At 39.2% G+C, this 22,722-nt stretch overlaps 1 protein-coding gene across 3 annotated transcripts in view; it reads right to left on the reverse strand.

Moving 5' to 3' along the window:
• LOC109929769 (nucleosome-remodeling factor subunit BPTF) overlaps positions 1 to 21,984 on the reverse strand; it is a 60,003-nt gene extending 38,019 nt beyond the window's left edge. The window contains exons 1-8 of one of the 3 annotated variants that reach the window (XM_048610852.1): positions 21,832 to 21,984; positions 18,999 to 19,127; positions 17,712 to 17,862; positions 15,181 to 15,223; positions 13,560 to 13,815; positions 12,566 to 12,730; positions 9,696 to 9,847; positions 5,390 to 5,525 (exon numbers count right to left, since the gene is read on the reverse strand). In XM_048610852.1, the coding sequence (XP_048466809.1) occupies positions 5,390 to 5,525; positions 9,696 to 9,847; positions 12,566 to 12,730; positions 13,560 to 13,815; positions 15,181 to 15,223; positions 17,712 to 17,862; positions 18,999 to 19,127; positions 21,832 to 21,913 (1,114 nt within the window). In that variant the 5' untranslated portion in view covers positions 21,914 to 21,984. Of the gene's footprint in view, positions 1 to 5,389; positions 5,526 to 9,695; positions 9,848 to 12,565; positions 12,731 to 13,559; positions 13,816 to 15,099; positions 15,224 to 17,711; positions 17,863 to 18,998; positions 19,128 to 21,831 lie in introns of all 3 variants that reach the window. The other 2 variants (XM_048610851.1, XM_048610850.1) reach the window with 2 other exon arrangements.
• Between the last annotated feature and the right edge of the window lie 738 nt (positions 21,985 to 22,722).

Genomic DNA, 22,722 nt, shown 5'->3' on the forward strand with positions numbered 1-22,722 from the left:
GAGGGGGGGCGAGAGGGGGGGGCGTGGTGTGGGGCGAGAGGGGGGGGGCGGGAGGGGGGGCGAGAGGGGGGGCGAGAGGGGGGGCGAGAGGGGGGGACAGAGACAGACGGACAGAGAAAAATAATACACTGACAGCTTGAGCGATTACAGGTCTAGCAACCTTACGAAGTGTGCAGAAAAGCACTTTGCCAACAATGTGACTATCTATTCATGCTTGCGTGTTTCAGATGCCATGCTGGTCTACAGAACAATTGTCATACAAGGATATTAAGTGATGAGTGATTAGTGTTTATTAATTATTTTTCATCAGAAAAAATTGGGACGTTTTGAGGATGTTACGAAAAATAATTGATAAGGAGATCCAATGGACACAAGTCCCCAGAAAGGCTGGTTAGATGACACCTGGAAATAATATACGTGCATTTTGATCTCCTTATTTTAGGAAAGATATTATTGGCATAGAGTAGAGGGCAACAAAGGTTCACTAGATTTGTTCCTGGGATAACGAGGCTAACCCATGAAAAGAACTGGGCTGACCGTGTCGCTGAAATTTCAAAGAACGCAAGGTGATCTCATTGAAACCTACAAAACACTTAAAAGGGAAAGACAGGGTAAATGCAGCTAAGATACCTCCCTTTACTGGGGAGTCTAGAACCAGGGCACAATTTTAAAATAAGAGATGCCACTTAGGTCCCAGGTAAGGAGCCAGCACATGACTGGCTACTTAGCATCCTGGATTATAAGGGTTTCAGTACAAAGAGGGTAAGGAGAAGCATGGCATGTTTGGTCAAAGATAGTATCATGGCCCTTGAACGAGATGCAGTTCCTGAATTACAATCTATATGGTTGGAGATGAGAAACAGGAAAGGAATGGCAACTTTGTTGGGTATCTACATAAACCTTCAAATAGTGGGGAGAAAGTAGAAGAGAGCAGATTATGAAAATCTGCAGGAACAATAGGAGTGTGATAGTTGGGGATTTCAATTCCCTTAGGGAAAAGGGTAGAGTGAGGGACATGGAAGGGATGAAATTCCTGTAATATGTGCAGGAGAACTTTCTAGAATAGTATATTTCGAGACCTACTAGGGAGGAAGCTGTGCTGGATCTAGTCCTAGGAAATAAAGCAGGCCAAGTGGAGAACCTCAGAGCTGGGGAGCGTTTGGAAACGCCAATCTTACTAAAGTTCACCACTTTGGAAAAGGATAAGAATCAGTCAAAGATTAACATCACAGACTGCAAACGGAGAGTTTTAGGTGTCTAAAATTTAAACTGGAGCAGGTTGATTGGAAATGCAGTGGTGAATAAAACAGTGGTTGAAATATAGAGGACTTTCAAACAGGAGATGAAGAGGGTGCAAGTTGGTATGTACCCATGAGAACTACACCAAAACCAGAGTACCCTGGATGACTAAGGATACTGATGAGAAAATAAGAAAAAGGAGGCACATGATGCATACCAGAATAACAAAAGCAACAGAAATCAAAGATTATCGCAAATGCAGGAGAGTGGCTAAGGCTGGAATAAAGAAGGCTAAGAAGAAACATGAGGAAAGGATGGCAGGCTGCACAAAAACAAATACCAAAATAGTCTTCAAGCATCCTAATAGTAAAAGATTAGTAAAAGATTAGTGAAGGATAAAATGGGGCCCATAAGGAACAACCAGGGCTGCTCACTGAAACTAAAGGTATGGCTTGGTTTTAAATGAGTACTTTGTTTGTGTCTTTCCTCGAATTAAAAAAATGGTGACAATTGCCCAATTGAAAATATGGGCATTGAGCAATGGATCAGTATAATGATAGTTAAAGAAGAGGATCTAGAAAGACTGGTAAGCACTCCAAGTAGGAAAGTCATCAGGCCCAGATGGGATGCATTCTAGATTGCTGAGAAAAGTAAGACAGCAAATTACACAGCTGTTGACAGAAATTTACCAGACCGCTCTGAATACACTGTTGTTCAACAAAGGGGCAAAGGATAGCCCAGGAAACTACAGACCTGTCAGCTTGACATCAATAGTGGGAAAAGTTCGAGGCCATAATTTGGGATAAGATCAAATATATACATAGAGAAAAATAAGTTAATACTAGACTGTCAACATGGCTTTGGCAAGAGTGGGTCATGTCTGACAAATTTAATTGAGTTCTTTGATGAGGTGACGCAGGCAGTGGACGAGGGCTGTGCTGTGGGCGCTGTATATTTGGACTTTCAGAAATCATTCGATACGGTGCCATATTACAAGTTGGTTAGCAAATTAGAAATGATCGGGATTGATGGGTCCTTGGCAGCATGGATTAGAAAGTGGCAAAAGATAGGAAACAGAGGGAGGGAATAGATGGCTATTTCTCAAACGTGTTGAAAGTGTTGTTCCACAGAGATCACTGTTGGGACCGTTGCCTTTTCTTTTGGAGGTGGGAGTTGAGTCAAAAATCTCTAAATTTGCAGATAATCGTAAGCTAAGGAGAATAGTGAATTATGAGGATGATGCTAAGTGATTTCAGAGGGCCATTGACAATTTGGCTAAATGGGCAGACACCTAGCAGTTGAATTTTAATGTACAGAAATGTGAGGTAATGCATTTAGGTAGAAGGAACCATGGAGAGACAATACAGACTCAAAAGGTACAACGTTGAGGGAAGTAAAGGAACAAAGGGAACTCCGGATTCAAGCACACAATTCTCAGAGGTGGCCAGGCAAGTTGAAACAGCTGTTAGGAAGACTTATAAAATCCCAGGATTTATAAATAGAGACTTAGAGAATAAAAACAAGGAAGTGATGCTAAATCTCTATAAATGATTGGTCAAACCACATTTGGAGTACTGTGTTCAGTTCTGGGCACCTTATTAAAAGAATGTTAAAAGCCCTGGAGAGAGCTCAAAGGTGATTTACTAAAATGACATCAGGAATGAGGGACTCTAGATACAAGGAAAGATTAGAGAAATTGTACCGATTCACTTTTAAGCAGGTAAGATTAGGGGTGACCTTATTGAGGTGTTCAAAATGATTAACAATTTTGACATGGTAAAGGAGGATATGCTGCTTCCATTAGTTGATATGTCAGTAACTAGAGGTCACAATTTCAAGATTATCAGCATAAGAGCTAGGACTAAGATAAGGAGAAAATTCTTTACTCAAGAGTTAATAGGATTTGGAATGCACTGCTTGGAACAGCACTGGAGGCAGATTCCATTGAAGGTTTCGAGAGAGAGCTGGATATACATTTGCAAGTGATGAATTTAGAGGGTTATGGAGATATGGCTGGAGAATGGAACTAGATAGGTAGCTTTTGCAGGAGCCAGCAGAGACATGAAGGGTGGAATAGAATTTTACAGTAAAGCAGAGGCTATGATTCTATAAGGAATTTTTTTTCAAAACTCAGAGGATCATGAACCTATGGAATTCTCTACCAGACTGCTGTGGAAGTTCAGTTGTTGATTATGTTTAAGGCAGAGATTGATAGACTTCTGATTATTAACGGCATATAGGACACTGGGATGGGGTGGTAAAAGGCATTAAGTATTTGATCAGCTATGATTGAAATGAATTTTGGGATAGATTCAACAGGCTGAATGGTGTAATTCTGTTTCTATGTTCCTACGAAATCATTTAATTTCTATTCATTCATAAAATCTGGGCATTGCTGGCTGAGCCAATATTTATTGCCCAGAGCGAGGTCAACAGTGCAGGGTGGCACTGTGGCTCAGTGGTTAGCATTGTTGCCTCACAGTGCCAGGAACCCAGGTTCGATTCCAGCCTTGGGCAACTGTCTGTGTGGTGTCTGCACATTCTCCCCGCGTCTGCATGGGTTCCCTCCAGGTGCTCTGGTTTCCTCCCACAGTCCAACGATGTGCAGGGTAGGTGGATTGGCCATGGTGCCCAGGGATCTTTAGGTTAGGTGGGTTAGACATGGGAAATCAGGGGTAGGGAAATGGGTCTGGGTGGGATGCTCTTCAGAGAGGTGGTGTGGACTTGTTGGGCCAAATGGCCTGTTTCCACACTGTAGGGATTCTATGAGTCAACCAAGTGCTGTGGGTCTGGAGTCACAGGTAGGCCAGACTGGGCAAGAATGACCGCTTCTTTCCCTAAAGGACATTAATAAGCCAGTTTGGTTTTTCCCACAAATGATAACGGTTTCATGGTCATCATTAGATTTTAAATTCCAGATTTTTCAAAAAAATTTAAATTCCACCATCTGCCATGGTTAACTACGTCTTTTCTAACAATGTGGCATGGTTGTGAAGAGGGAAAATTGGCTGAAAGTGAGAAAAATGAAGTTAATGGGATTTTTAAAAAAGATTAAGTAAAAGTGACCACCAGATTGAGAGAGGTAATGCCTAATAGTATTGTCACTAGATTGTTAACCGAGAGACACATGTAATAATCTGGGGACCCAGTTCATAAAAGGCCCTAGTACAAGGTTTTTAAAAGAGGAAATGGAATTCCCCAGGACAGCAATGCGGTTGACTCAAACTACTCTCTAGGCAATAAATGCTCGCCTAGCCAGTGATACATTCATCCTGTGATAAATAAAGAAGTCTAGTTACACAATATATTAACCTGTAGAAATTAGTAAATGCTAATAAATAATGCAAGATGGAGTAATTCCGATGCTCCTCAGAGTCATTTTGGAAGTATCTGCAAAAAAGTTCCATTAACAAAGCAATCTCCTCAGTTTTCCTGATGAGAATTTTAATAACAATGATTGGAAAAAGAAATGAACATTTTAAGAAACAGTTGATCCTGACATGATTCTCCTTAAATTTACTGCCGAAAATCAGGTTTCAGTTTGCATTTCAAAACTCAATTTAGGATGTCTGTCTTGTTGGTTAGCTCAATTGGCTGATGGATGGTTAACACTGTACAGTATTGCCAACAGCGTGGGTTCAGTTCCCACACTGGCTAAGGACCATAAAGGATTGTCCTTCTCAACCTCTTCACCATGAGGCAAGGTGATCTTCGGGTCAAACCGACCGGTCATCCTGTCTCTCTGTCATGAGAGTGTAGGACTGTGGAGATCTTACCTTTACCTAGTTGCAACTGATAAGCTGAATTAGTTATAAAATACCAGCTGCACTTAAAAATATCTTTCATTTTCTGCAACTGACATTGTCTCTGCCCAGATGCAGCAACTGTTCTCCCTCATGCTGTAGCATAAGCAACCACAGCCCTGACTAAGTACAACAAATTTTTTGAGGTGGGAACAAGCAGAGTCACAGACTAATGTGGTGATGTGTTCAGTTGAAATTAGGGGGCCATAAGGTTGCAATTGAAAATTCAGTAATGCAAAATTGGTGCCACAAAACAAAAAGAGATGACAAAACCTGCATTATACATGGAAAGCACCAATAGATTAGTTGATGTATCCTATGTTTGAGAAATATAATGATGAACCTACTTGCTGGGAGGATACCTTGCTGGACCATCAAAGGTGTGCGGATAATAGCTTTGCCAATGGTTGCTGCCTGTTGAAAAGGTGCTCTAATAACTGTAACACCAGGACGTATCTGTGTTGCTCCTCCTGTTGTAAGGACCTAGCATAAAAGATTATAATACATTAATTTCAAAATGATAACACTAATGCCAAAGCACTGCAGTAGATCACATACAAAGATGTCTTCAGAATCTTTTTTTTAAGAGCCATTAGAAAATAAAACTTAGCAAAACTAGACAGCCATACCTAACTCCTGAAATTTAAGGAATATGATGTTTTCTTATAATCTCTGAATTATGATGAATTAGCACAAACTGTTCAAAAACTGACTGTAATATGATGCACAAGGTTCTATGGACCGCAAATGTAAACAAGACTGAAGCTGTCTAAGGACCATGGAAAAAGAAATTAGAATATATACAACAGGAGCCAACCTTAACAGATGTGTAACTGGGAGACATCTAAAAATTTATTTCTGATCCCAGCCAGTGTCTCAACCATTTCAAGATCAAGAAAACAGCCATAGACTTCTGAGAAAAGTACTGATCTGAGGAAGGTGGAAATTGCCCTTATTTTAACAATCCCACATTGTCTCAAATTGAAAGAGGGAAAATTACACTACAGAAATGAGAGGCTACGTGTGAAACTGCTACATCAACATGACCTAGCTGCTTTGAGAGGTGTGCTGATTGATGAACATTATAAAGGTGCAGACAGCCATTGCAACATGCCCTGTTCAATAATGCAGCTGGAAGCCATTAATGCTAATGAAGAAAATAAATTTGATCAATGTCAAATAGGCCAAATTTGGGGATTTGCCACCAAAATGATCAGGCAATGACTGCTGATTTAAAAGGCAGGATACTGGAAGGGGAAATAAAAAATGGAAATAATAACTAATTTAAGAGCGAGGCCAAGATGGAAGAGTTAGATCAAAACATCCTTTTAAGTAGAGAGAGTGATGACAGCCATCTTTCCCAAATGTTCTCTGAAGCTACCAACAGCCAGAACAACTAACCTGGGAAATGATTGAGCTAAAAAAACCCCAAGAACTACAGATACTGGAGATCAGAAACAAAAACAGAAATTGCTGGAAAAACTCAGCAGGTCTGGCAGCATCTGTGGAGAGAAAACAGAGTTCACATTTCAGATCCAATGACCCCTCTGGCTGATCCGACATTCCTCATGTCTACTCTCCTGCCCTTTCCCTGTAACCCTTGATTCCTTAGTGATCAAGAATCTCAGCCTTACAGAAAGAACATCCATCCTCAGGTAAGGAGGCCAAAACTGCACGAAATGCTACAGGTGTAGCCTCACTAATGCCTTGTATAATTGCCACAAGACATCCTCGTTCCTGTACTTGAATCCTTGTTAAGAAGGCCAACATACAGTTTTGTCTTCTTTACTGCGGGTTGCACCTACATACTTACCTTTCAATGACTGGTACACGAGGACACCCAGGTCTCATTGAGCATTCCCCTCTCTCAATTAACAATAAGTAATCTGCCTTCCAGTTTTGCTACCAAAGTGCATAACCTCATATTTATCCACATTATACTGTATCTGCCATGCATTTGCCAACTCACTCAAACTGCCCAAATCACAATACTACATCTCTTCATTCTCCTCACAGCTCACCCTTCCCCTCAACAGCGTGGGTTCAATTCCCACACTGGCGCAGGTCAACATGTAGGACTGTCCTTCTCAACCCCTTCCTCTCACGTGAAGCATGGTGACCCTCAGGTTAACCACCACCTCTCTAGTGAAAAAACAGCCCTATGGTCTCTGGGACTATAGCAACATTACCCTTATTAAGAGTTCTGGTGTCCCTACTTGTTGTCTTCAGAAATTTTGCAGATATTAAATTATAAAGGCTATTCAATTTAGAACTTTCCATTGGTGGAGAGCTGTGCGACTCCCACATTGGTGAGAAGTAGTGATTGCTTTGTATATCAAAAGGGAATGGAAAAGAATGACAAATTTAATTCACACAATGCAAAAACATTTGTTTTTCTTTTCAGGAGCTTAATATAATTTTGACATCTTGCCAGAAAACCCACTAATGCAAAATGCTTTACAGTGAGCCAATCTGGCTTTTTTAAAATTGGAAGTGACTGACGACTGACAGTCCAGCTGCTGCTCAAGTAAGGCAATTGTACTGTCGTAAACTGCTCCAATTATGTCACTAGAGGCATTGCACTTCTTCCACGATTGACATATTTTTGGACTTAACACAGAATGTTGTTAAAAAGAATTTTGAATCGGCATGTAATCAATTACCAATTCAATGCTTCAATATAAATACGTGTTTTCTTTCCTGCCCCAATCCAAACACAGTCCCATCTCCAGTCCCTTGATGCGAAGCAAACAGCCCCCATTTACTATTGAACAAACTGTTGGCTATCATTAAGCTTTCCACAGTATCTATAAAACAGCCAATCCAAAAAATTTTGCAAAAAAAGTCCCTTTTAGTATGAGAACAAAAGTTCAGGTGCATAAAAACGAACATTACCTAAAATTCAACAGCTGCATTAATCTTAAAACACATTATAATGGTTAAAGACTTATATAGATTTGTGAAATAATGAACAGCAGACATCTTCCACTGCTTAAGCTAACTCACAGCAGTATGATTAAAACAATGTGCACACAGGGGTTTTTCCACCCAAGTAAGATGAAATAAATTGAACATAGCAGGTTGTCGAGATGTTAAGTTTAAAAAGTTTTAAAGCCATAAAATAAATCTTGAAAAAAAAAGTGGGTATTCATGTTCGAGTAGAGATTGAGCAAAGAGTTCTTTCTTAAAAAAAAACCCATTTACTCTGGCTTTCTTTGCACCAAACCTAACACAACAATTTAAATTATAAAATGTTTAATGGTAGTCATCAAACACTGTTGCATATTAAAACAGTAAACTTGAGATGCTTTTGCTCAAATTCAGAAATTGTTGAATTCTCATTACTCAGTGAACTTGAGACAGAGGAGGAGAAGTTCATTCTCGATAAATCAGGAAGATTCGTTTTTTGCTCACTGAAGCTTTTCCGACACGCTGGACAGATATCGTGCATTTCTAGCCAAAGCATTACACGATCATTAAAGAATAAATGGTTGCACAGAAGCTGCCTAACAGATTCTCCAATGCTGTAATCTTCTTTACACACAGGGCATTCTACAGCAGAACCTGCATGTTCATCTGTTATTTCTACCAGAGGAAGTGTCTTGATTTTCTCTTTGTTTGCCAGAGGTCAGCCAGTATTTTCAAACTGGTTTAGAAGCTGTGTAACGGTGGCACAGTGGTTGGCACAGTGGTTAGCACTGCTGCCTCACAGCACGAGGGACCTCCAGCCTCAGGCGACTTTCTATGTGGAGTTTGCATTTTCTCCCCATGTCTGCATGGGTTTCCTTCGGGTGCTACGGTTTCCTCCCACAGTCCAAGGATGTGCAGGTTAGAAGCACTGACTATGCTAAATTGCCTATAGTGTCAAGGGTGCGAAATGCAGGGATAGGGTGGGGGTGGGTCTGGGTGGGATGCTCTTTGGAGGTTTAGTCTGGACTCAAATGGGCCAAATGGCCTACTTCCACACTGTAGGGATTCTATGATTTTGACAACAACTGCTTCATTTCTTTTATTTTTTGCTTAATTCTCTACTGCTAATTAAATTTACTATGGTCCAGAATAACAAATTGCGAGAAAAAGACATTTTATTGAAGCTTTTGGTCTAGCAATCATCAAGACAATTTTCAAAAATATCATTTCAAGCAGAAAATCAACATTTATGCTGAGGGAAGTGTTAACTGATTGACAAAGGTGCTGCCATGGAGAATGCATCACTAATGATAACTGATACTTAACTGCCAGGCTTGTATAAACCTTACACCAGACATTTTAACGCTGATTGGTAAGGGCGATGCACTGAGAAATGAACAGTGAATGACTATCAACAACTTGAGTTGGAACAAGTGCTGCTCATGCGTACGTTCTTTCAGTCTGACCTTGACTAAGGGAAGCTACATACATTAATATAGAGGGAGCGGATTGAGGGGTTGACCCAAGTGTGATTGATGGCAGATGTCACAGAGCGGTTGCAGTTAAATTGCGGTAGATGAGTGACAAGGGCCCAAGGCAGACAATCATGGCATATTGTGAAAGCAGATCTCTGAACAGGAGCAGCTACAAGAAACATTCACACAAACACACCAGCTGTCCATGAGTCCTAAACAAAGCACATTTGTAATAATCTAAGATATAGTAAATAAAAAGAATAAATACCTGTACCTGCTGAGTTGTAGTTGTTGTACCTGGTGCACTCTGTCGCAGAGTTACAGTGGTGGCCCTTGGTTGGAATGAAGTAAAGGTTTGCTGGCTGGAAGTAGTGCCTGATGGAATGATTCCCAGAACTTTTTGCTGCACCTGAACTACACCTATAATAAACAAGGCAGAAAACAAGTAAGAAGAAGACAATAATTTGCAAGTAACAATGGCACAAGGTCATAAACCAGCAAAATACAAAAGTTGCTTCAGGCAAGTAGATATTGCAGAAAGTTAAGTTCATGGATGACGTAACCCTACTACTAAAACCGGTCAGCAAGTAGTTGTATGGGAAAGGAACCAGAGAAAGGAATGCCAGCAACTTAGAGGCCAAGGATGGACTTCCACCATCCAGAAACACCTAATTTGTGATCGGAAATGCAGCTCTACCATCATGCTGATCAACCGCATAAGCAACAACAGAAACCACGTCTAGGGACATGGAAATTCCTAGGTGGACAATTGTACTCGGTAGCAAGTGACTGCTGCCACCAACTTAACTGATAACTCTACATGACAAATTGCTAGAATCTGTTAAAAGGGATAGACTGACAAAGCATTTCAACTAATATATGCTAATCAAAAGGGAAGGACAGGGTATGAAATTGAATCATTTGAGGATACAATATTCATGGATGTTATTTATATGGATTTCAAGAAGGCATTCAAGAAGATTCCTTGAAACAATTGTTAGCAAAAAAAGAAGTGCATGGATTTGCACTCCCTTATCTTTTGCTCTGGGCACCATCACCATCTGTTCTACTAAGATCACTTAGCCTAACATCTGTGCTGGGGAAAGTGATGCCGAGTCTGCAATCAGCAATGGATAACTGAACACCTCAACCATTTTCAGGGAGAGGCAGCTTCTTTTCATGACAGGTAGGTCATGCTTGACAAACCTAATTTAAGCTTTTGAAGAGGTGACTAAAGTAGTGGACAGGGAAATGTCTACGGATGCCATTTATTTGGAGTTTCAGAAAGCATTTAAGTCCCATGCAAGAGACTGTTAACAAAGGTAGAAGCCCATGGAACTTTCTGCAAATTATTGACATGGCTGGAAATTGATTGAGTGGCAGGCAATAGAAGGTAGGCATAACAGATAGTACTCAAATTGGCAGGATGAGACGAGTGGGATCCCACGAAGAAGTGTGTCAGTGCTTCAAATTATTCATATTATTTATTAATGACTTGGATAATGGTATAGAAAGTCATATATGCAAATTTGCTAATGGTGAATAGGCGAAACTGTGGCAGATAGATTTTGATGTGAGCAAATGTGAGATTATCGGTTTTGGACTGAAAAAGGATAGATCAGGATACTTTCTAGATGGTATAAAGTTAAATACAATGGATGTCCAAAAAGACTCGGAATTCAGGTGCACAGCTTTTTAAAGCGCCAAGAACAGCTGCAGAAAATAATCAAGGAAGCTAATGGAATGCTGGCCTTTTTATATAGAAAACTGGATGCAGATGTTATGCTGCAGCTATACATAAGCCTGGAGTACTGAAAGCGGATTGGGCACATCACCGTCAGAAGAAATATACTTGGACAGAGTACAACACTGGTCTACAGGAATGATACCTGGACTTCAGGGTTAAGTTCTGACATGAGATTATGTAAATTAACCTATTTTCTCCAGAATTTAGAAGGTTAAGAGATAATCTGAATGAAGGCTTCAAGATATTAACAGGAAAAGTCAGGGCAGATAAAGATAAACTACTTTAACTGGTTAGGGATTCTAGAACTAAGGGGCATAATCTAAATATTAGGGCAGCCTGTTCAGGAGAGAAATTAGGAAACAATTCTACACACAAAGCATATTCGAGATTAGGAACTCTTCTGCAAATGGCAGTGGATGCTGGATCAATTATTTTATTTTAAATCTGAGATACATAAATTTTTTGCTAAGAAAAGATATTAAGGAATATGAGCCAAAGGAGTTAGGCTACATATCAGCCATGATCTCACTGAATGGTGGAATAGGCTCAAGGGGCTGAATATCCTACTCCTAATGCTATGTTCCTGTATTCAAAATGTTGACTCTGTTCTTCTCTTCACAAGTAAGGTCAAACCTGCTGAGTTTCTTTAGCACTTGGTCTTCGTAACAGAGAGAACATGCATGAGGCACAAGCACCACTTACTGGGCTGCCCATGAAAGAAATCAATTCCTTTCCAGTTCATTCATTTGATGGGACATCTAACTGTCATGGAGAAAACACAAACTTCTCAAGCAAGGCCTCAACCTTTGAGCTTCCACATTAGAACAATCCAATGTTAACATCCTGCATGCCAACTGAAATATGGATATTGAACACAAGTGCATTACAGTGTAACAATCCACTTTGTTCCTTCTGAAAAGGTACACTACTCTACAGAAACCAGTTTGCACATAAAAATACAGTTGAATTTATACCAGCATGAATGAGAGCTATGCCTTACTTGCTTACAAAGGAAGAAGAGCACTATATGCAAACAAAATACTCAAGCAGAGCTCTGCTCACATGCCAGTAATCTGATAATCAGTAATCTTGCACTTGCACTTGCTCTTCCCTTTTCTTAAAAAGATTCCAAGTTAACCACAGTTGTCATTACAGATCACACCATCCCACTCAGCCCATTGTTGCTGCCTTAAGTCAGAAAGTGCCAGCAGCTTTTTCCACTGATTCAAAGCTTAATGTACAAATTTTAAAACGAGGAGAAAAATGGAAAACACAAAAATGTTACAGACACGTTAAAAATATTGCAGCTCTAGCTATATTCCAGATGACAATTTATATTAAGGGTCCTGTGGTTTAAAACATGCACTATGAAATAATACTCTCCACCCTACCTCCTTGAGTGGTTGGCACATTGACAGTCAGGATTTTGCTGTTCGCAGTGAGTGGAAGCTTAGCAGTTATCACCTTGCCTGTCATGCTTACTGGACTGCCTGTTATCTGGAACGTCTGACCTGTGGTGGCAATGGTTGTACCTGTGGTGGAAACCGTGCTGGTAACTAGAAGGAAATGGACAGGAGATATAAACAGCATTTAGACTTTCATTATTTGGTTGACATCTGAGACTTATATTTGAACAAATCTCAAATGAGCAAAGAAGTCAGTTGCTCAACTTTCACATTACTAAATCAGCACTCAGCTGATATTAATTCAAAGTGTACTTAAATTAAAACCGAGCACAAGGCAAGTTATTTACTATAAGAGTGTGTTTACATGAGAATAACTTTACCATGAGTGAACAAAAGGAATGTTTTGGTTCATTAGCTATTTTAATATACAGACCAAGCAATTCAAAACATAAAATACATAATCTTTCAAGAAGTTGGGGTTTAAGTAGAATATTTTCAAGATTTGTTTATTTCCAAGGAAAATATTTATGGATCTCAACATCATGCCAGCTTAGTTGAGTCAAACTGAGTTTGTGCGCTTCAGTAATACACTGCATCATTAATGACAGCAGATCAAGGTCATTGCAAGATATTCAGTGAGACAAAAGGACAATGTTTGGCAAAAAGCATAAACCTATGAAAGCAGGCAATATTGGATTAGTGACACATCCTAATCCAACAATAAGCAAAATTAAAACATAAACATTGAAGCCCTACAAGTGTAACTCTAGCCTGTGCTCCCAATGAAATCATTGGGATGAAGAAAATAAAAATGTGTCACACTGAAAGAAAGATCCGATTTTCTTCCCACCTTTGGGGAGATCTCTGCTTAATGTCACTGCTGAGGTTAGGAACACTGCATACAACCATACATGATCATGCTCATTTATTATTTCTTCTCAAATATGAATGCATTGGTTGTATCCACAGAGATACATACCTGACCCACTCTGGCCCTGCTTGATCCAGGTAGCAAAACTCTGTTGAAAATTCTTGTTAGGCTGGAATGTTACTGTAGTTGGTGAACCCACTTTTGAGGTAGCAAATACCACCTTTGTTCCTGGGGAGACCTGTCCTGTCAAGGAACCTACCACTAACTTCTGCGGGGTGGCAATAGTGGTAGCAGTGCTGTTGGTTGTTGACATAGTGGAAGAGGAATTTGGAGCGGAAGATAGCTTCTGCTGCTCAAGACGTTTCTGTTAAGGCACAATAAAATTTACAAAAGGTTTTCCACACAGTACCATTGCATATATTTTCACAACATAAAAATCAAAGAGAATGCATGGCAATATTCCAGTCTTTGGATGTATTCTCAGAAAAGATTCACCAATGAGATATTACAATGTTCTCATTCACTCTTCTCTCATCCCACATTTGTGTAACTTAATTACTGTTCACACGTAAGCATTGTAAAACATTAATATGCTAAGTCTTACCACTTACGATAGCCAAACAATTACGCTTAAAATAACAATTTTACATAATTAAGAATTTGCAGCATTATTTCATAAACAACACTGCCGTGATCATGTTAGAATTGGATAATAATATTTCAACATTATTGGTACATGAAAAGCATAACAAACCACTGGATTAATTATCGAATTCATGATGTGTCGGGGAGGGGAGGGTCAGAATTTTTAAAACACCCAATAGAATGAGAATAACTTCAGCTTCAGAATACTTCAAGCCAAAGTAATATTTGTAGAAAAGCATTAAACTATTTCAGCATGACCACAGAACTCTCTAGATGGAAAGATCTTCCACAAAATAGCATTTAGTGACAGAGAAATTGGTGGTCTACTGATCTGACACAGACGAGATCTTCGGGGCAGAAGGTTTCACAGAATAGAATCCCTACAGTGTGGAAGTAGGCCATTTGACCCATTGTATCCATACTGTTCCTCCAAAGAGCATCTCATCCAAACCCACCCCCTTCCCTATCCTGTAACCCTGCACTTCCCATGGCTAATCCACCTAGCCTGCACATCCCTGGACACACAAGGAAATTTAGCACAGCCAATCCACCTAACTTGCACATCTTTGGACTGTGGGAGGAAACCAGAGCACCCAGAGGAAATCCATGCAGACACGGGGAGAACGTGCAAATTCCATACAGACAGTCGCCCAAGAATGGAATCGAACCCGGGTCATAAGAGTGGTGATCAAGTTTTCTGCAGCTGATTCACATATGACATCTTCCTCCCAACAACCTTGGCAGGAGATATGAAACTACAAAGGGACACGAGCAGCACTTCATGCTTTTCTTGCCACTCCATGTCAAAGGATGCAAATGTAATGACACTACACTGTCAGCATTAATGAGCTCAAATATTTACAAAATAAACATGTTAATACATCAACATACATCTTTCCTTTATCAACCTACAATCTAAGAACAATGAATTCTTTTAAGAATAAAAATTAAATTCAATGCACTTTACTGACAGGTGGGATGAGGAAACTTCATGCCTTCCCACCTGTTGAGCAGCCAAGCGCTGCTGCTTAAGCTGGGCCTCCAGTTGGGCCTTGAACTCTTCGGATTTCTTCTGCTCACTAACCTTTGCTTGCTGCTCAGCAGCTTGTGCCTTCTCCTTTTCCACCCTGAAAAGCAAGGAAATACATGACCAAATTATTCTTTAAGAGTGATGACTTTATGCAAAGAATCAGCTATGTTATGCTTCTACATTGTAATGATGGATGCATGAAAAATTCCTCCAGCTAAATACTGGAAAGATTGGGTGCAAGTTCAAAAGAAATAGATTCAGGATTAGGCATCCAGCCCTCAAACTTGTCCTGCCACTCAATATGATCATGGTTGGTCTGCCTCAGGCCTCAACCTCCTCTTTCACACCAGCTCCTCAGAGCCGTCAAATGGCCAATATTTTAATTATTGTTTATGACGACCAAAACTTCGCACTCTGGACATAGACTCCAGCCTTTTCATCGACAAGCATTTGAGGCTGCATGAAACAGTTCACAACATTGGTGTCATTTCACCCAGAGATGAGCTCTTGACCCCATATTCGTGCCATCACTCAATTTACCAATCTGTAGGCAGAGAGTTCATCACAATAATGTTCCTTCCTCCTCAGGCGTTTGAATCCGGCCAAACTGAAGCAGTTACATTTTTAAAAATGTAATTGAGCAAAATTGGCACTGCTAAATAGAGCTTTTGCTAATTCAAACACTCACCTAGTGTCTCCATCATTAGCCACTTCCAAATCAAGTACAACGAGCCAAATGTGGAGTAAAGATCACCTCCACCTCTGAAGCAGCTATCTCACAGCCAGACTGCCACCACTAATTTGTATGGAACAGGGCCTATTAGAAACTGGATTCATTCTGTCCAAACTCAATTCACAAGGAAACTTTACAACCAGATGACAGAGGGCAAGGGGTTCCATCCCATCAACTTGGACTTAGTTTAAACTGTACGCTCACTTTGCTACCCAGTTTCCCAAAACAAATTGTGAATGGTCTCAAGTCCACTTTTCACACAATGAGTAAGTTAGAGTCTGGAATGAATTGCCTTAGAGAGTGTGGTGGAGACAATTCAATCAAGGCATTCAAAAGTAATTAGGTGGTTATTTTGAAAGGAAAGATATGCAGGGAACTGCCCTCTAAGGTAACGACTTCCACAGATTCTCAAACTTATGAGTGAAGAAAGACCTCATCTCTCTCCGAAATGTGTGGCCCCTTATTCTGAAAGATAGAAGATATGCGCAGTTTTCCATTTCCATTGTTTGCACCATTTGTTTACAATCAACGTAAAAGCTAACTGCTGAATTATTTTCCCCAAAACCACAATGACTCAAATAGAACAGTGCAAATGAAAACATATCTGAAAAAGTCTTCATGGAAACGTTAATTTTACCTGTTACTCAAGTCAGAGCATGTCCAGTAATTCAAGACAATATTACATTACAGAGCCGTTAGTCTGATGCATTTTAATAAGTTAGATTGACATGCCAAAGATCTGGAAATGTCCTCAGTAATGTATATTAGAGGGACTGATATTAAGAGTAAATCAAGCCAGCTTAATTTCAAGTATTTACAAATTTGGTACACATTGATATTTTTCCTACACCTCCCAAATTTTTTTCTTTTACACATCTGAATTTTCAACCCACCATCAATCTCGAAGTATTAGAAATTAGCTGGCATACAAGTGATAACTTTTAAAATATCCTACAACCTTTTGTTTTTTGCTCCCAAGAAACCAGTACGCACGGAATTGAAACAGCTTTGAATAGGCATAGTAATTATAAAATCATTTTGCACTTAAAATTTCTGGTCCAGTTTTACGTTTTGCACTGTTATTTATGGCGGCACATGAAGTATCAAGTCTAGAAGCTCTGAGACATTATGCAGGTCTCAAATGTGAAACTTTTAACTTCATAAATTCACCATCTACTAATTAAACAGGCATACAAGCAAATCTGAAGGAAGTGCAGTGGAAGTTAATTAGGTTGAAACCAGAGATGGCAGAACTGTCCAGTGAAGGGAAATCAGTGAGCACAGGTCCAATCAAACCATAGTTTCGAAAGATGAATGCAGATCAATTTGAAACGTACAAAATGTCAACAGGGCTGGACAGACCAAATGCAGGGAGGATGCTCCTGGGTGGGAAGCTGGAGCAAGGGGTAACAGTTGCAGGATACAGGGTTGGTCATTTAGTTCCTAGATAAGGAAAAATTTTTCTTCACTCAAAGTGTAGTAAACTGGTGTAATTCACTACCACAAATGGCTTTGAAGACCAAGACACTACATATCTTCAAGCAAGAACTAGATATATTTTTAGATGTTAAAGTCATTAAGGTGTATCGAGAGAAAGTGGGAATTATGGCATGGAGATGGAGGAGCAGCCATGATCATATGGAATGGCAGAGCTGGCTGAATGGCATACTCCTACTCCTAGTTTCTACATCAATTAATAATAACGTCTCTGCTTGGCTCACTACACATCGAATTTAATCATTTTGAACATAATGAAAATAAACTAATCATCTAATGGAGATCTGTTAAATGCTAAAATTACTTGATATTGTGCACTGAATAAAAAAATGGATATGGACCAAATCTGTTCTACCTCTCTGCAAAACTGCGAATTTCCCATAAATCCAGCTCTTCCTCTGGAACCCAGGTCTCAATTATTACAGGACCAGTCTGCTTTGGGGCCTCAATCTTCTTTGGCCGTAACGCACTAGATCGAAGACCTTTCCTCTGTGGTGTTGGAGTTTCTTTAAAATGGAAAGCAAAAGAAAGGATTAAAAAATTGAACAGTTAACCAATTTACAACTTCTATTTAATCAAAACAATTCATGATTTCTAGCTCACACAGATGCCCTTTTATTGCATGCAACTTGTCCCTTGGGCCAAGTCAACCTTGCCCCAAAGTAAACAAACTGAAAAAGACAGTTTCATCTAGTGGCCCAGCTAAGACGCTTTAAAATGCAATAAAGAGAGACTACAACAGTTAAAATTTCAATCAAGGTTATGATTCAAAAATTTGATTCTTGTAGCCTAGCACTGATGCTAGACCGATTTGCTGTACACCCTCAGTACCCTAATTATTTGTAGAAATTCACAATGGAAGGTAAAATTGGCCATTTTACAAGACAGTAAATAGGGTTGTGGGAAACAATTTAAAAGGAAGGAAAATCTACCCAGTATGATAACATGAAAAACAAAATTAATTTATAGGTAGGAGACAGTTACTCAAAATAGCTGGTCTCTGCAGAAATGTACATAGGGTAAGAAAGAAAACTCGTGATTGAAGCAGAAAAGCAGCTCAATGTGCCTGTTGTAGCTGTATTACACAGATCCAACTACAAGCTAAGTATGATTTAGATGCCAACAGTCAAAGCTTTAGAAAGGGTAAGAAAACCTGGACAGGAGGTAAAGTAATTTTGATAAAATATACAATAACAGGACCAGAAAGACGGGATTTCAAAAGGGCATTGAAGCAATGGGACAATATGGAAAAGAAAACCTCAAAGTCATACTTGGGTATTGTGAAGTATATAGAAAAAATTGAGGTCAGAAAGCATTGGTTGCAATCAGGAATTTTATTTTTCACAAGCTGGAAGAAACAAAAGTGTTTGAAGTAATATATTTCTTGAAACAGGCTAAGTTTAGTAATAATTAACAACCCAGAATTGGTTAGCACACTGAGGGCGAAGGAACATCTTGCAGACAATGACAATACGACAACTGAATTTAATATTAGATTTAAGGGAAAGTCTTAAACCAAGGTATAAATCTAAGAAAAACATACTTCAAAGGAATGAGAATGGGTTTCTGCAGGAAGATTAGTAGAGAACTGGCAAAACAGTGACACACTGAATATGCTGTATGTTTTTGAGATGAACTATACCTTTAGGAGTTTCAGGAACACCAATAGGACAGATAATCTTTCGAATGCAGTATTCTGACCGGATTCCATATGGACCAACATCTCTTCGCTTGATAATCTCAGTAGTAGTGATATCGGTTTCTGTAGTTTCTGCAAAGTTATAACAAAGATGAGTTTATGCTTTATTTTTATCAATGCCTATACACTGTCAGATGTGCATTTATTAAGCTAGCAAGAATTACCACTTAAAATTCTTTTTAAAAAAAACACAAAATGTATCCAAAATACATTCTCTATATAAATGTTTTTGTGTAATTAGCTGGTTATTACAACAATATGAAAGCTTACCAGAAAACAGTTAGCTGATTGGACAGAGACAACATTGGTTTATGAAAGGGAACGCATGTTTGACACGACAGAGGCTTTTGAAGATGTCACTGAGTTGATGAGGAAGAAAATCAGTTGATGTGGTGTATTTGGATTTTGTCAAGGTTTCTGATAAAGTCCCACAAAGGAGGTGAAGTAACAAAATTACAGCGCACAGGATTGAGGATAATACATTAGCATGTACTAAGGACCGGGTAACAGACGAAGCAGAGGATAGAAACAAATGGGTCATTCTCAGATTGAAAGACTGCAACCAATGGGGCACCACAAGAATCAATGCTTAGCCCTCAGCTATTCACTATCTATGTCAATAATTTTAATGCAGGGAGTCAATTAGAACATTTCCACATGTGCAGGTGATACAAAATTTGGGAGGAATGTGAAAGAGTGAGGCAAAGGGGCTTCAATGGGATTTAAACAGCCTGAATAAGTGGGCAAGAACATGGTAGATGGAATACATTGTGGATAAGTGAGAGATTATTCACTTTAGCTGGAGGAACAAAGGTGCAGAGTATTTCTTAAACAGTGAGACTTTGGATGCGTGGATGCCCAAAGGGATCCAGGTATCCTTGTTCATAAATAACAATGATTAGCAGGCAGGGAGGGACCCTCTTGTGGTACAGTGGTGGTGTTCGCTACCCTTGGACCGAGAGACCTGGGTTCAAGTCCTACCTGCTCCAGAGGTGTGTACTAACATCTCTGAACAGGTTGTTTTGGAAAAACAGGTTAAAGAAACAAAAATTAGCATGCAAGTGGAGCAAGCAATTCAGAAAGCAAATGTTAGGTTTTATTTCAAGAATTTGAGTGCAGAAGCAAAGAACTCTTGGTTCAATTGTTTGGAACACTGGTTAGACCAAACCTTAAGTATGGTGTACCGTTCTGGTCTCTTTGTCTAAGGAAGCATATACTTGCCATACAGTGAGTACAGCAAAGGTTCATTAGACTGATTCCTGGGATGTTGGAACTGTCCTATGAGAACAGATTGAGAAGATTGGGCCTGTTGAGGATTGATCTCATCGAAACTTTTAAAAAATCTTAAAGGGACAGACAGATTAAATGCAGAAAGGGTATTTCCTTGATAACAGAGTCAAGAACTATAGGACGTCCTTTTGGAGTGAAAAACAAGATGGAGAGGAGCTTGATGAAATTCTCTACCCTAGAGGTCTGTAGAATTTCAGTTGTTAATTAAGTTCGAGACACAGACCGATAGATTCCTGGTTACTAATGACATCAAGGGACGTGGCAATGGCAATGGAAATGGCATAAGGCAGATGATCAACTAAGGTCAAGAATGGCAGAGCAAGCTTGAGAAGTTAAATGGCCTATTCTAGCTCTTATGTTTCTTTGAAAACTGGCCTGGATTTAAATATAGATGTGACTAATATTTTCATCAAAGTCAAGTCCAATACCTGTTTCTTCCCTTGTTCTTGGGTATAATGGATAATACTGTGCCATTTGGCCATGACTCCTGTATTAAATTTATCTTGTGAATATTGCTAAGACACTGGACTCTAGAAGTCGCATGGCCAAACCTCCCAGCACCCAGATAGAAATATTTATTAACAGGTGTAATTTCTGCTAGAACTACTTTCTATTTACTGACTAGAAGCCAGGAATGCCCAGGAGTCACGCAGCAGCCCAATTACTGTCTACATTGAAGTTAAATTTGATAGAATCACAAGACTGAAGTTAGCATCATCTTGATTTGAAGAGTTTTGATCCCACTCCATATAATGCAGTTATACTTGCACTTATTGAAGATGTCAAAGTCAGTATTTTTGATATATTAAGTTCCATTAATTTTTTAAGAGGAGGCAAATTAAATTTTGAAAGAAGCAAACATAATTAATTCTGTCCATCTCAGGTGGAAAATTGCTTCACTAAAATTACCCAAGGCACTCGTCAGACAGCAGCTGAAACAGTTTTGGTCCCCTTTTCTAAGGAAAAGCATACTAGCATTGGAAGCAGACAGAGAAGGTTTACCAGGTAGATTCCTGATATGAAAGTACTTGAGGGAGGTTAAACCTGATCAGCTTTGATCTCACTGAATGACAGGCAGACACGAATGGTTTACTTTGCTCCTATGACTAAGTGCTACTAATATTCTCCCTGAAGTCACTCTGTACAATCTGAATTCTACAAAACTTGTCACATTTTGGGCTCATACACCGCTTTCATCAAGATTCCACTACTTATGAATGGAATAGTATATACATTTGCAGATGTGCTGAAAGACACTATATAAATGAAAATTCTTTTATTATTGCAAATCACTTTTTTTTCAAAAAACTAAGGAGCAACTATATAATGTAAATTTGCTTTGTTCTGAAAAGCTTCGGATATTTTTATTTGGAGGTAGCTAACAGCATAGTACAAAATCTCATTTAGCTGCAAATCATCTTTACACAAAGGTCTCCAAAACGCAACATCTAAATCACAGTCTGAGATAATTTAGAGTCTATCTTACCTGTACGTGCAGTGGTGACTCCTGATGGCGGTTTAACTGCCATGTCATCCCATCGTAAGCATGCCCATAATAACCGCAACATAAGGCTGACGCCAGCTAAGGATTTCACAGTTTGCAGTCGATATCTAGGCAAAAAAGATATTGGTGTTACATACCATTAATTACTAACAATAACATGCTTTATGGAAACTCTAAAGATCATGTTGCAAATTATAACATGCTTAATATCAAATTTATGCTTCATGCCAAAGTGGTCTACCATATGAACTTTCCCAGTCTGCTATTAATTTCATGGTCCTACTCATTTTGTACTTCAAAAGGCAAGCTAGAAACACTGTAAAGCATTTTGACAAACAACAGATAAAGATGAAGAAAACCAAAACAGTGAAAATTTAAAACTATAAGCTTGCTATATGCTTTAGATAATTTGTCTTATGGTAAAACAAAACCAAAAAGGTAGCAGACTCCATATAATAAGTATTTCAAATGCTTCGTGCTTATCTAATTCAAGTCTCAAAAGTAATGCATTGATTTAGAGAACATGTATTTTCAACTGATTCCAGCACTACGTCCAATTGTGCAGGATTTAATTTTCATATAAACTGGACATATGAAGTTGGCAAAAGTGGTATGGAGGACAAGTTCACAGAACATATTAGTGACTGTTTCTGTAGAACCATGCGTCATGGAGCCAACCAGGGAAGAGGCTATTTAAGATCATGTCTTGTAAAAGAACGCAGTGCTTTCTCAATTAAAAAAAAAAATCTCTGGGGATAAGTGAAAAACAGTAGATTTTCACATTAAGTCTGAAGGTGATACATTCATGCAAGTTCTAAACTACAGTATGAAACTTAGCCAACTACAAAACTATAAGGCTCAAAATGCTCAAGA

Source organism: Rhincodon typus, chromosome 23 (assembly GCF_021869965.1).
Source record: "Rhincodon typus isolate 14 chromosome 23, sRhiTyp1.1, whole genome shotgun sequence".
Taxonomy (NCBI): Eukaryota; Metazoa; Chordata; class Chondrichthyes; order Orectolobiformes; family Rhincodontidae; genus Rhincodon; species Rhincodon typus.